The 14,462-nt window shown below is 34.1% G+C and overlaps 1 protein-coding gene across 5 annotated transcripts in view; it reads right to left on the bottom strand.

The window, feature by feature from the left end:
* Positions 1-4,410: 4,410 nt before the first annotated feature.
* Positions 4,411-14,462, bottom strand: part of MGAT4D (MGAT4 family member D) — a 42,456-nt gene continuing 32,404 nt past the window's right edge. The window contains exons 8-11 of one of the 5 annotated variants that reach the window (XM_032870001.1): positions 14,319-14,433; positions 11,363-11,493; positions 5,941-6,048; positions 4,411-4,558 (exon numbers count right to left, since the gene is read on the bottom strand). In XM_032870001.1, the coding sequence (XP_032725892.1) occupies positions 4,493-4,558; positions 5,941-6,048; positions 11,363-11,493; positions 14,319-14,433 (420 nt within the window). In that variant the 3' untranslated portion in view covers positions 4,411-4,492. Of the gene's footprint in view, positions 4,574-5,940; positions 6,049-11,362; positions 11,494-14,318; positions 14,434-14,462 lie in introns of all 5 variants that reach the window. The other 4 variants (XM_032870254.1, XM_032870076.1, XM_032870159.1 and 1 more) reach the window with 4 other exon arrangements.

Raw genomic sequence — 14,462 nt, 5'->3', positions numbered from 1 at the left:
GGGGAAGAATTCAAATTCCAAACCACATAGGAGCCAGCTAGTAGAAAGGTGAGCGTGGCTCTAAGGATGACCCAAGCTCAGAGCTGGTGATTACAGGGATTACAGTGATTACAGGCAGGGGCACTGGAAATAGTTGCAGAGTTACAGTTGGAACATACATGCTTATGCCGAGCAGCAGACATCAAATGATCATTGCCCAGTAGGGCACAGAGTACAGGTGTTTGTGAAGAAGAAAACCAGACCCAAAAAGAATGGGTCTTCTCTACTCAGAAGAAAAGCTTCTGTACAGAGTGAGCCCTGGACTGCCCATTCCTCCCATAAATACTGGAAAAAGTCTACGGAAAACAGACTCAACATTCACAGACAAAACAACAAAGAGTTTCAATAAGTAAGAAACAAAACTTAAGTTTGAGGGTATGTGAAACACAAGTAGCAGCAGATCCCAAGAATCTGAGTTCAGTCAAAGAAACAGATGCCACTTGAGGTATTTGGAAGAAAGAAATCTGCTTCATGCAGCTAGAATGAACTAGAGGTGAACTCAACTCTTAGAAGAGTTACGGGAGCAAATGTCAAGAAGCCACTTGTGGAAACTGGAAATCCTCAGCAGTATATCGGGCCATTATGAGAACCCTGGAAGCCAGGAGAAGCCACCAGGGATCTCAGCTGGCCAGGCAGCAAGTGTGAACTCAAATTCCTGTCTACAGCAGGCATCTCTTGCCCTCTTGGCGACTGTTTTCCAGGTCTACTGAGAGTACCTCTCACTGACAACCTAACATAGCACTCTGTGAGGGAAAGACATTCTGTGAGGTGTACTCCCCCAATTTTACTGTGAGAAGCAAAGTGGAGAGGAGGACAGCAATGATGTAGAATTAACAACAGACAATAAGTATAAGAAGCAGTTAAAATAATGAATTACACATATACTATTATACTTCTGTTTAAGTGTAAATTAATTTTCTCTGAATGCTAGGAAGGATATTGTGTATATAAAAAGAATCAACTGGAAATCCTGGAAATTAAGATTTTATTTTTGGAAGTTAAAAACCAAATGAGCCAAAAAGTGAAAGTTCAAGAATGAACCAGCGGGGTGCCCCATAAAGATGATGAATCAGATGCAAGTATTTACTTTCACTCTTTCTAGAAATCACACTTAACCATAAGGGCCAGCTGAAGATGCATGACCTTACAGACAGAATGGCAAAGCAGACAATGGCAACCAAATGGAGGTGTGAGAGAGCTGTGTCCCAAGCTGCCAGTAGGGAGCAGAGAAGCACATTCCCAAGGGCAGAACCCCCCCTACTGCTAGAAACGGAGGTGAAGAGGGGGTAGAACTAAGAGGATGGTTTGCAAGTCGCAGTGGTGGGTAAAGCTCTAAATATCCTCGGAGCCAGGTGATGATCTTTTCTTCACTCTCGAAGGATAATTCTCTGAAAAGGCAAACATAGGGTATGTATCTAGACTCAAACCAGGGTAAGGATAATAACGATAAATGGGACAAATAGGGGCACCTGAGTGGCTCAGTCCGTTAAGTGTCCAAGTCTTGATTTTGGCTCAGGTCATGATCTCAGGGTCGTGTTTTCAGGGTTGCGAGATCTAGTCCCGCATCCGGCTCCACGCTTGCCAGGGAGTCTGCTTGAAATTCTCTCTCCCAGTCTCCCTCTGTGCCTCCCTGCCCATAAATAAATAAATAGATCTTAAAAAAAAAAAAAAAGAAGAAGAAGAAGAAGGAGGAGGAGGAGGAGGAGGAGGAGAAGAAAGCAGAATAAATAAGTAAATATTGACAAAGTGAACACCAAAAGCCCAGCTATCTTTGCCCACTTGTCTCCCCGATTCTCTAGCAAATTGACTAGCCCATGCAGCAAGACTGGGAGGCACTAACACAGGTGATTCTCTGGGAAAGAGCCTAGCCACTCCGACCTCGACGGTGAAACTGACAGGTTCTGCCATGTGCTCAGAGCCTCCAACCAGCTTTCTCCATTTGAACGTTCAATCTATATCACTACATACATGAGGAAAACCTTCAGCAACTTGAAGAACAGAGACCACCAACAACAAAAAACAACTTGGAGGAAATAGAAACTATGCAGGAAGAAGAAATTTTTAAAAATCTTAAAAAAAAACTATTAAAATCCTCAGAGGGTTAAGTGGAAGTATTTCAATCATAAAATAAGAACTGAGTGTTGAAAGAGGGGACAATGGCATTAGGAGCACAAAAGGGGTTCTTAGACATTAAAGCTATAATAACAAAAACAATAATCAATCAATCAACGAAAACTGCCCTCCCCCCCAAAAAAGCACTAATAAAAAGGATTTAAGATGAAATTTACAAAAACTTTCAGAAAGTGAAGCAAAAAGAAAGATAACAGGAGGGAGAAAGGGGAAAGGGGAGAGAGAGAGAGAGAACATCAATCCAAGGAATCCAACAGTCAAAATAGGGATCCTTAAAAAGAACATAGAAAATAGAGGAGAAAATTTATCAATAAAATAATTTGCAAATATTTTCCAGAATCCAAACATGAGTTTTCACTTTAAAAAGCTCTACCAAATATGAATCACAATCAATACAAATAGACCTATCATCATGAAATTGTAAAACCTTAAATACAAGACAAATATTAAAGGTTTACAGATGGGAAAATTGTTCTTATACCAAGAAACAGGAATTAAAGTGGCTTTAATTACTTTTCATTGGTTACACTCTTGAATACCTTCAAGAATCAGAATTCAGATTTCTTTGCCTAGCCAACCTAACAATTAAGTTTGACAGACTGTAGTAATTTCAAGATGTTTTACTTCTCCAAGAATTCACTTCCTACACAGTCTTTCTCAAGAAATTACTGGAGGGTGTGCTTTACTAAACAAACAAGTAGACCAAGTATGATACAGATTTGGGATATAGAAAACAGGAAAATCAACCCCCAGTTTCTTAAGATATCTTCTAGAACTGGTCAGAAGGCTGAAGGAGAGGTATTTTTCAAGATTAAGAAGGAGTAGGAATGCAGAAAGCACTTGACGATATTCAACATTTATCCATGATTTTAAAATGTTTGAATATACCAAGAACAGATTTAGATAATTCACAGGGAATCTAAGGGTGAATTAGTGATAAGTACATTGAAATAAAATCAATTTAAAACTCCAAAAGAAGAGGCGGCTCGGTGACTCCGTTGGTTGGGCAACTGCCTTCGGCTCAGGTCATGATCCTGGAGTCTCAGCATTGAGTCCCGCATCAAGCTCCCTGCTTGGCAGGGAGTCCGCTTCTCCCTCTTCTCATGCTCTCTCTCTCTCTCTCTCTCATTCTCTCTCAAATAAATAAATAAAATCTTAAAAAAAAACCTCCAAAAAAAGTTGTATAATAAAGGAAAAATAAAGGATATTATGTAGTTTAAGTGTAAACAGCATTTATACTCTCATAAAATCACTGAATACTGAGCTAACCACTGACATAACTATATGGACAGAGTGGAGTTTGGGTGGAGTGAACTCTATCAAAGTTAAAATCTTTCATTCATTGAAAGAAAACAAAATTTAAAAAATGAAAGAGAAAGCCATAAGATGAGACTTGCGGTCAGACTATATATGGAATTATAACAATTCAAAAATAAACAGATGAACAACCCATTTTTTAAATGGTCAAATACTCAATAAGACACTTCACAGAACATATACATACATTTCATTAAAATCTACATTTTGTAAAAATCTATGTATTTTATATATGTACACACACAAGCAACTAGCAATGATGCTTAACATCATTGGTCATTAAAGAAATGCAAATTAAAATCATAATGAGATATCAGGATCTGCCGTTTCTAGCATTCCATACAAATTGAATCATACAGTATATAGTCTTTCGCATCTTTTTTCATTTAGCATAATACAACTTTAGAGATTCATCCATATTGTTACAACTATTGATAAGAATGAGCCTTCAGGGGTGCTTGGTGGCTCAGTTGGTTAAGTGTCTGTCTTCAGCTCAGGTTATGATCCCAGGGTCCTGGGATGAGCCCAGCATTGGGCTCCTTGCTCAGCAGGGAGTCTGCCTCTCCCTCTGCCCCTCCCCCTCCTTCACCCCTTGCTTGCATGTGCGCGCTTTCTCTCTCTCAAATAGATAAAAATCTTAAAAAAAAATGAGGCTTCAAACTCAAATCTATTGCCTCCAAATTCATTGTATGTCTACAGTATATGATAAAAAAGGAAAAGAAAATACTTATTCATTCTTCTAAAACAAATATTAGTATATCAGAAAGTTATCTGTAAATGATTTTAAAATACACAAAACACGATTATAAATTAAGGCCAACAAATACCTGATAATTTTCTATATATCAGTTTCATACTTACTAAAACAAATATCTGATAATTTTTTATACATCAATTTTTATACTTACTATTTTATATTTACTATATTATCAAAGGCTTAAAATTTTTTATATGATATAGTCTCTTATCCACTATGAAGTAAGTTGAGAGCTAAGACTAATCCTTATTATGCCATTTTTTCCAAAGAATGATGTTCATCATTTTTAAAGAAGGTATTTGAATTATGAAGCTCCTAATAATAAATATCCTGTTAGAAAATTTTAAAATAATATAATTAAATAATTAATATATATAATTAAATAATTTTGACAATTAAAATAATATAGATTTTGAAAATATACGATCACATTTGACATATCATTAAATTGTTATTTATTTCTATTTCACATGAGGTGAGGTATAAAAAAGAAAAAAAGCTAGATTATAATATCAAACTATGAATGATTAGATAAATATTCTAGTCTGTTGTGAATTTACAAAAGGTAAGGTTAAAATAGCTTATCCAACAAAAAATATAATAGAAGAAAAAAAAAAGAGTCCCATTATAACAGCACCAACAAACAGAATGGCATAGACAGTTTCTTTCTACATCACCTGTGTCTATGTTTTATTTATTTTCATGGTGTTATTTGTTGTATGAACATTCATAACAGTTAAATTTTCATTATTCCTGGAGCTTGTTTGTTTTGCTTAATGAACACTTTTAATCTAGAATTTCACTTTGCCTAACTGCTAACAGCTAACATTTACTGAATCCACACTATGTTTCAGACAGCGTTCCAAAGAGTGCAGTGCAATAAACACATAGAGATAAGGAGTAGAAAAGGTGGAAAGAGGGCAGGTCATAAAAAAATGAATGAAATGATGGGAGTATGTGTATGTGCATTTCTCTCATCTTAACCGACAAAGGGTTAAAGCTATCACTTGCTTTGTCGTGTGAAGAAACTAAGAAGGGAGAGATTACAAAGGTGGGAAACATCCTAAAGATCATCTAATTTAAACTTCTCTTAGAGATGAAAAAAGCACAGAGTGTTAGGGCTTGCCCAATATCATGTACATAAGCCACCATTACTAAAACCTAGTTGTTTTGACTCTGAAGTCTTTGCTGCTTCTGCCCTACCAACATGTTAAGTCAATTACAAATAACATTGCTTCCAAAAAAGATGGCAAATTAAAGAATGATTAAAAAATCAAACAATTTTTGTTTGAATTTTTGTTGATTATTTTGTTGATCTCAGTAATCTTAAAGAAGAATATTGATACATTTCAGTTCAATAATAGGAGCATTTTACTCAGAAATATTCTATAACTTTAAATATTAGACTAAGATGGTGACTTTTATTATGATTTTTAAAACATGTTTGTCAATTACTTGCATTGCATAGCTGGTAACAGTAAAACTAAGAAGTTTACATAGGCTAGATTTTTCTTACCATGACAGATAAGTTGGGTCTTGAAAAGAAAATTGCTCTGCCCAACATACAGTTATCATAAGATGAATTATGTTTAAACAACCATATTTTAGTCTCAAGTTTTCATTTCTCCTTTCCTAAACAATATTTTATAAGTTCATGAGACATTGTATATTACTCAAGATACATTTCAAAATCTTACTTTGGAATCTTGTTCTTCGCCAGTGAGTGATGACTCTATACCCACATGCTGGAAAAGAGAAGGCTTATATCGAATACGAATTTGCTTATTCCGTTCTGCACATTTTTCCTAGGGAAAAATAAGAGAAACAACAATCTTCTGTAACAACCCAAATACTTCTTTTGATTGCATTTATGGATGGCAGAATTTTGTATTATATTAGTTTTTGTATTATATTAGGTTTTTATTTTGATATTTAAAAATTACATTAAACTTTATTTCTTAGCTTTTCCTTCATAAGGATAATAAAACACAAGTTGAGATATAAAAAGGTTTTAGTTAAAGCATGTATTTTCCTGAACTCTGCCTTAGAAAATCAGGCTACTGTTGTAACAACTATAATCTTCTGCTCCCTTCTTTTTATTTCAATAACATAGATGAAATTTTTTCATATTTTTCTATTTCTCTCAGACTACATTATTCTTTCTCTTTCCATAGTCATTAATTCCTAAACTGAGCTATATCTTCTTTAATTTCTTCTTAAGTATAAAAACACATGATTAAAATGAAGAACCAATATTATATTTTATGAAAAAAGATTTGGTAATTCTCATTAAAATAAAAAGAAAGATGACCTGTGACACCTTTCCTATTAGAAGAAAACATCTGAAATTATGATTTTTGATAATTATTTTATATACTGTATACACAGAAAATTCATAAAAATACATCTCAAGCTTATATACTCAATTTTTTAAAAAAGATTTATTTGAGAGAGAGTGTGTGTGCATGCATGCTAGGGAGAGTAAACACCCAGTGGGGAGGGGCACAGAGAGAGGGAGAGACAAAATCTCAAGCAGGCTCCCCACTAAGCATAGAGCCAGAAACAGGGCTGGATCTCATGATCCTGCAATCACGACCCAAGCCCAAATCAATAGTCAGATGCTCAACTGACTGAACCACCCAGATGCCATTTTCCAGTAAAATTAACATAATTTTTATTCCAGTATAGTTAACATACAGAATCATATTAGTTTCAGGGGTACAATGTAGTGATTCAACAATTCTATACATTACTCGGTGCTCATCATGGTAATTGCACTCTTACTTCCCTTCACTTATTTCACTCATCCCATCTACCTCCCTTTGGTAATCTCCGGTTTGTTCTCTATAGTTCAATCTATTTCTTGGGGCACCTGGGTGGTTCAGTCAGTGAAGTGTCTGACTCTTGATTTCAGTCAGGTCATGATCTCAGGGTTGTGAAGTCAAGTCTGCACGCTGGGCATGGAGCCTGCTTAAGATTCTGTCTCTCCTTTTCCCTTTCCCTCTGATCCTCCCCCACCCACACAAAGAGTTTATTTCTTGGTTTGTCTCCTTTTTTCCTTTGCTCATTTGTTTTGTTTCTTAAATTGCACATATGTGAAATCATATCATATTTGTCTTTTTCTGATTTTTTTTTCACTTAACATTATACTCTCTAGTTCCATCTATGTTGTTGCAAATGTTAAGATTTCACTTTTTGTGGCTGAATAATATTCCATTGGGTATATATATCACATCTTCCTTATCCATTCCTCTATGGATGGACTCTTGGGCTGCTTCCATAATTTGGCTAGTGTAAAAAATGCTGCAAAAACATAGGGGTGCATGTATCTTTTCTAATTAGTATTGGTTTTCTCTGGGTAAATATCTAGTGTGGAATTATTTGATCATATGGCAATTCTATTTTTAATTTTTTGAGGAACCTCCATGTTTTCCATAGTGGATGGACCAATTTACATTCCCACCAGCAGCATACAGGGTGTTTTTGTTGTTGTTGTTGTTGTTTTTCTCTCTTTACATCCTTGCCATCACTTGTTATTTCTTGTGTTTTTTATTTTGGCCATTCTGACCAGTGTGAAGTGCTATTTCATTGTGGTTCTGATTTTCATTTCCCTGATGATGAGTCATGTTGAACATCTTTTCATGTATCTGTTGGCCATCTGTATGGCTATTTATTTATTTAAGAGAGAGAGAGATTGAGAGAGCGTTCACATAGAGGGAGAGGGAGAAGCAGACTCCCTGCTGAGCAGAGAGCCTGATGTGGGTCTTGATTGTAGGGCCCTGAGATCATGACTTGAACCAAAGGCAGACATTTAACTGGCTGAGCACTCCTATCTGTATGGCTTCCTTGGAAAAAGATCTACTCAGGTTATCTGCCCATTTTTTCAAATTAGATTTGTGTGTGTGTGTGTGTGTGTGTTGAGGTGTATAAGTTCTTTATATATTTAGGATATGAACCTCGTATCAGATATATGTAACCCCTTATCAGATTTGTAAATATCTTCTCCCATTCAGTAGATTGCTTTTTTTGTTTTATTTTTTGAACAGAAAACTTACTTAAAGCATTTCTATTTGGTACTCACATGTAGGAAAATATTACATTAAATGACTGTTTTTGAAACTGTAATTTAATTATATAATCCTGGGTTAATTTAATTTGAAACTATACTCAGATAAAATTAATTGAGGAGTTGAACTTTAGGAAATAGAAATTCTAACATTTGTTAAGTTATTAATAGAAATATCAATGAGATGGTATTATCAAATGCTGGCTTCCCAAAATACCCTCCCAAATAACATGTTGATAAAGAAAAACTGAGTTCATTACTTATTACAGTAAGGGAAAAACTGCCTTTCTAGTGTCTATTCAAGTCTGTGCCTATTTTTTTTTAAGATTTTATTTATTTATTTGACAGAGAGAGAGATCACAAGTAGACAGGCAGGCAGAGAGAGAGAGGGGGAAGCAGGCTCCCCGCCAAGCAGAGCGCCCAATGTGAGGCTCGATGCCAGAACCCTGAGATCATGACCTGAGCCAAAGGCAGAGGCTTAACCCACTGAGCCACCCAGGCGCCCCAAGTCTTGTGCCTTTTTTTTAATTGGGTTGTTTCACTGTTGTTAAGTTTTAAGAATTTTATATATATTCTGAATATAAATCCTTGCTGTATATGGAATTTACAAATATTTCTTCCTAGTCTATGGTGCCTTATCCTCAAACAGTAAAATCTACAGTACAAAAGATTTAATTTGGGTAAAATCCAATTTAGCAATGAAAAAAAAAATGGATCATGGTTTTAGTGTCATGCCAAAGAACTCTTCTCCTTGTCCTGGAGCCTGAAGATATTTTTCTACACTTTCTTCTAAAAGTTTTATAGTTTATGTTTCATATTTAGATAGATGATGTATTTTGAAATAATGTTTGTATCAAGTGTGATGTTTGGGTTGAGATCATACACACATACACACACACATACTCACAAACACAACTTCAATTAATCCAATATATATTTGTTGAGAAGACTATTCTTTCTCCATTGAATTGCATATGCTCCTTTGTCAAATATCAGCTGGCCATATTTTGTGGACCTATTTTTGAATTATCTGTTTAGTTCCATGGGTCTGTTTGTTTACCTCTTTACTATAAATGTTTGTCTTGCTTACTGTAGCTTTATCATAAAATTTGAAATTGAGTTCTGTGATGCCTCCGACTTTATTCTTTTTTTTTCAAAATCATTTTAGCTAAATTAGTTCCTTTCCTTTTTCTTAAAAATGTTAGAATTACCTTGTCTACAACTACCATAAAAAATCCTGCTGGGATTTTGACTGGAATTATGTTAAGTCCATAAATCAATTTAGGAAGCATTTTCATATTTACTATACTGAACCTCCAATCCATGATCATGGTATGTCTCTTCCTTTCATCAGCATTGTAAAGTTTTCAGCATATAGATAAACCTACATATTTTGTTAGATTTAGATACACACACATCTACATATATACCATGATATTCTCTCTTTCATTTTAATATTGATAATTTATGTTTTGGGGTTTTCTTTGTCAGTTTTATTAGAAATTTATCCATTTTCTTACTCTTTTCAAAGAACAAGATTTTGGTTTTATTAATTTTCTCTACTGCCTTTATGTTTTCAGTTTCATTTCTTTCTGCCCTCGTAGCTATTATTCTCTTTCTTCTTCTTGATTTCGGTTTATTTCACTCTTCTTTTTCTAGTGACTTAAAGTGGAAGCTGAAATTACTAATGTGAGATCTTCTTCTCTTCTAAGATAATGGTTTCTTCTAAGATAAATTTCTCCATAAGTAGTGCTTTAGCTGCATCTCACAAATTTTGATAGGTTGTATTTTCATTTCATTTAATTCAAAGTATTTTCTAATTTTCCTTTAGAGACTTTCTCTTTCACTCTGGTTTATTCAGGAGTGTATTGTTTAAATTCCACATCCTTGTGGATTTTTCAGTTATTTTTCTGTTACCAATTTCTAATTTTATTCCACTGTGGTCAAATTTTAGTTTCATTTTTTTGTGTGTGTGATTTCATCTTATATTTGTCAGCTTTGTTTTATGATGCAAGACATGTTTACTTTGGTGAATGTTCTATACATACTTTAAAAGAATATGATTTGTATTGCTGTTGGACATAGTGTTTTTAAAACATCAATTAAGGGGCTCGGCAGGTTAAGCATCAGCCTTCAGCTCAGTTCATGATCCCAAGGTGCGGGACTGAGCCTGAGCCCTGTTTCTCCCTCTCCCTCTGCTTGCCACTCCCATTGCTTGTGCACATGCACTTTCTCTTTCTCTCTGTCAAATAAATAAATAAAACCTTTAAAATAAAATAGCAATTAAGTCCAGAAGATAGATGATGTTCAATTCTTTTATCTCTTTGCTGGTTTTCTACCTACCAGCTCTGCTGCTTACTGAAAGAGGAGTGTTGAAGTCTCCAACTATAACTGCAGACTCATCTATTTTTTCCTTTAGTTCTGTCATCTTTTGCTTAATGTATTTTGAGTTTCTGTTGTTAAATGTATACACACTTCTATGATAGTCATATCTCCTTGGTGATTTGACCCTTTTACCAGTATGTAGTATCTTTCTTGATCCCTGGTCAAATTTTTTGGGTTTTTTTGCACCAAAGTATACTTTGATATTAATATAGCTACTACAGATTTTCTTTGATTAGTGTCTGCAGGTATTTCTTTTTTATACCTTTTACTTTTAACCTATGTATATCATTATATTTGAACTGAATATGGACAGCAAGTAATTGCATAGTGTTTTTAAATCCATTCTGATGAATTCTCTCTTAATTGGTGATATTTTGGTCATTTATATTTAATTTAAATATCAACATATTTGGATTTACATCCATCATTTTGTTACTTGTTTGGGTTTTTTTTTTTTTTGTCTCCTTTTTTCTACTTTTCACTACATTTGTAGCCTTTCATTACTTCATTAAGTACATATAAATGTCAGTAAAAGTTCTGGATACCGGAAGTCAAAAAATTAATGCATTCATCAAGGTTTAGTTTGGTGAACAAATTTTAGGGAATTACATTAGACAGATAGTATTTTCCTAAAATATTTTGCATTTACAAAGTAAAGAAATACTCACAGGAGTTTCTCCTGGGTTACACATCTTTACCTGAAAAATGTCCCCCAAGAGCAAGTCTATGGGCTTATCTTTGTAGAACATTAAAAAGAAACGTACAAAGTCAGTTAAGTCCTCAGATTTAAACAGCTTTCCTATGGAGAAAAAGTAAACAAATCAAATAACTCTTGAGTGTTTATAAATCCAAATAACAATATATCATAAAATAACACTGATATACAGTTGTTCATTCTATTAACATGAGAAAATACCCCCCAAATCATTAAAGATTAAATATATCATATTCCTTCAAAATAAATAAAGCTTGAAGTATTAGGGAAGTTGAAGGATAATAAAACAAAATAATACATCTACTTAAGTATTAATGATTACCATTTCTGGGCAAGAAGTGTGAAGCAGGTTTAGTACAGTGAATACTCTTAGGTAATTTTGATAACCAGTGAGATCAATTTTCTAAATCAAATGAAAGATATATACATAATAATAAAAGATATATAAATAACATGAAAACTATAGGAGATTTAATCTTTTACTTAATTTTACAGAAACTGATTTACAACTTTTGTAAGAATTTTGTAGAACTCTATCAGACTTTTATCTAGACTTTTGTAGAGCTCTATCAATCTACCAGATTTTTTTATGTTTAACACTTAATTTTGATTAGAATACTGTATTATTTCAGTATTTGAGCATCATTTTATATGAATTTTATTTCTATTTCACATTTGTGATTCCTCAAGATTTGCTATCTTTTAAAGTACGATATTAGGTTTAATTGCTTTTTTTCTAATATACTACATCTTTAATTTTAAAATTAATTTAATTTTAAAATTAAGTTGAAGGTATAAAATTAGGTAAATTTTCACTTTAAAGTAAATAGTATAAAAAACTCTAACCATTTAATAAACATGCTGGTAGGAAGTAAGCATGCTTCGGTTTTTTTCACTAGGAGCTAAGTCTGTATGGGTTACTTAGTGAAATGTATAGTTGTATTTTAATTTTTTTTGGCACCAGTATATACGGTGACCAAGTTTTAATGATAGAAATAGTTGATTCAGTATTTGTATTTTCCTTATCTGCTGTCAGTATGCTATAAAATTCTGCTTAGCAAACTCATAGTTTTGGTAATATTGAGTAAGAAAATTATTATTATAACAACAGAAAACAAAGCCCTTATAAACTTAAGCTTAAATAAGACTTCAGCTTTACATATATAGTGCTCCTGTTCAATGTGCTCCTGTGATCAGAATGTGAATATTCTCCAACTTCTCACACCTGACTTTGGTGAAAAAGATAAAAAGGAATTTATAGTTCACAAAGCAATGTATCAATAAGCTTACTTCCTCTTCAAGCTCACCAGGTATTACTGCTACCTATAATTCTTCTTATTTAAATCAAAGCTGAGCAAAATAAGGTCTTAAAATTGGATTCTACAACACTTAACAAAAAAGTATGGGAAAGGTGGTGATCAAGTAAATATATGAATAGCAGATTTCACGAGCAGTCAGAGAAATGCTTTACACTCCTCCCAGTGGCAAAAAAAAAAAAAAAAAAAAAAAAAGTAAGTAACAGAAAGAATCAAATACTGTCAAGCATATGGGGAAGCAGGAACTCCTTCCTACACACTGTTTAGGGGGGTATAAACAGTACAGTCAATCTGCAAAGCAATCTGGCTACGTAGAGACACTGCTACATTCACTCTCTGTGGTTCTGCTCCTGGGGACATATATGCCACTTCATTTCTTTGTGGCAGCAGAGTTAGAAGCAATCAAGGTCAACCACTCTGAGGCTGGATATATTAAATGGATTATTATGTAGGGCTTATGCAACAGCAGGAGGAACAATAAACGGGCATAAATCGACATGTCGGCAGTTTTAAAATCTAGTTTCAAGGACAAAAATGTAAGGGGCATGAATAAGCTTATCACATCACCTGTTTTTGTAAACTTTAAGCAGGTACAAACGTGATAAACACCAAGTATTGACAGGAATGCATGCATATTTGTATGTATTCTTTGAACACAGTAGAGCACAAACCTGTTGGGGGGGGGGGTGGGAGGAAGTGGGAGTAGGGACTGGGCCTAAAGCAAAAGAATAAAATAAGAGAAGGCTCCTGCATGAAGAAACGATGACGTGCACCATGAAATGAGTAAGGTCATTCGACTTGCTACCTCAAAGTTCAAATAAAAGGAAAAGTGTAGAAGGAAGAGTGGAGAGAGTGGAAGGAAGCAAAAGAAAATTCATAGAAGAAATGTTTTTAAAAATCACATCATGGGCACAATTTTAGGAACTCCTCGGTGTCCGATTCACATATTTTTATACTTTTCTAGGTAGGTCAGCTTTGGCATACCGGAAGTGACAAGGAATTTAGAGTACAGGAGTCCTAAGTTAGAATTCCGTTCTCTGGAACTTTAATTCTTTGAGTTTCTATGTAAACTGAAACTATTTTTCTACATAAAATCGAGAAGTACGCCTTAGTCACTGAACTTGCAGACTCTCAGCAAGCACTTAGCAAGTGGTATCTTTCCTACATTTTTATAACATATATGTATATGTCAACCTGCTAATCTATATTGTCCATCTAGGAAAAAATTGGTTTGAAAATACATTTTCTGAAATTCAGATACTTGAATTTGATCTTATCTTAAAAAGTATCTTTATAGAAATCATGCCATTCCTTTCCACTTATTAACAAACTGATAAGTTTTTTAAGATTTTATTTATTTATTTGAGAGAAAGAATGAGAGAAAGAGAGCACGAGAAGGGGGAGGGTCAGAGGGAGAAGTAGACTCCTCACTGAGCAGGGAGCCCAATGTAGAACTTGATCCCAGGACTCCAAGTTCATGACCTGAGCTAAAGGCAGTCGCTTAGCCAACTGAGCCACCCAGGCATCCCAAACTGATAAGTTCTTAAGAACTTTTAAGATTCCTGTGTGCTTAAAAATAGATATATTGTTTACCTATGAATCCAAGAATTGAAAACTCAATATAAAACCAATTTTTTGAAGTGATATTATGCACAAAATCTGTGATTTTTGTAAAGTATGTCTTTTTAGCTATGATATCATCTTCTAGCTGGAAAAAAAAAAACAAACAAAAAGTCA

The sequence above is a fragment of the Lontra canadensis genome, unplaced genomic scaffold, assembly GCF_010015895.1.
Source record: "Lontra canadensis isolate GAN:19392208 unplaced genomic scaffold, GSC_riverotter_1.0 scaffold1, whole genome shotgun sequence".
NCBI lineage: Eukaryota > Metazoa > Chordata > Mammalia > Carnivora > Mustelidae > Lontra > Lontra canadensis.
This window is presented reverse-complemented; position numbering and strand designations above follow the sequence as displayed.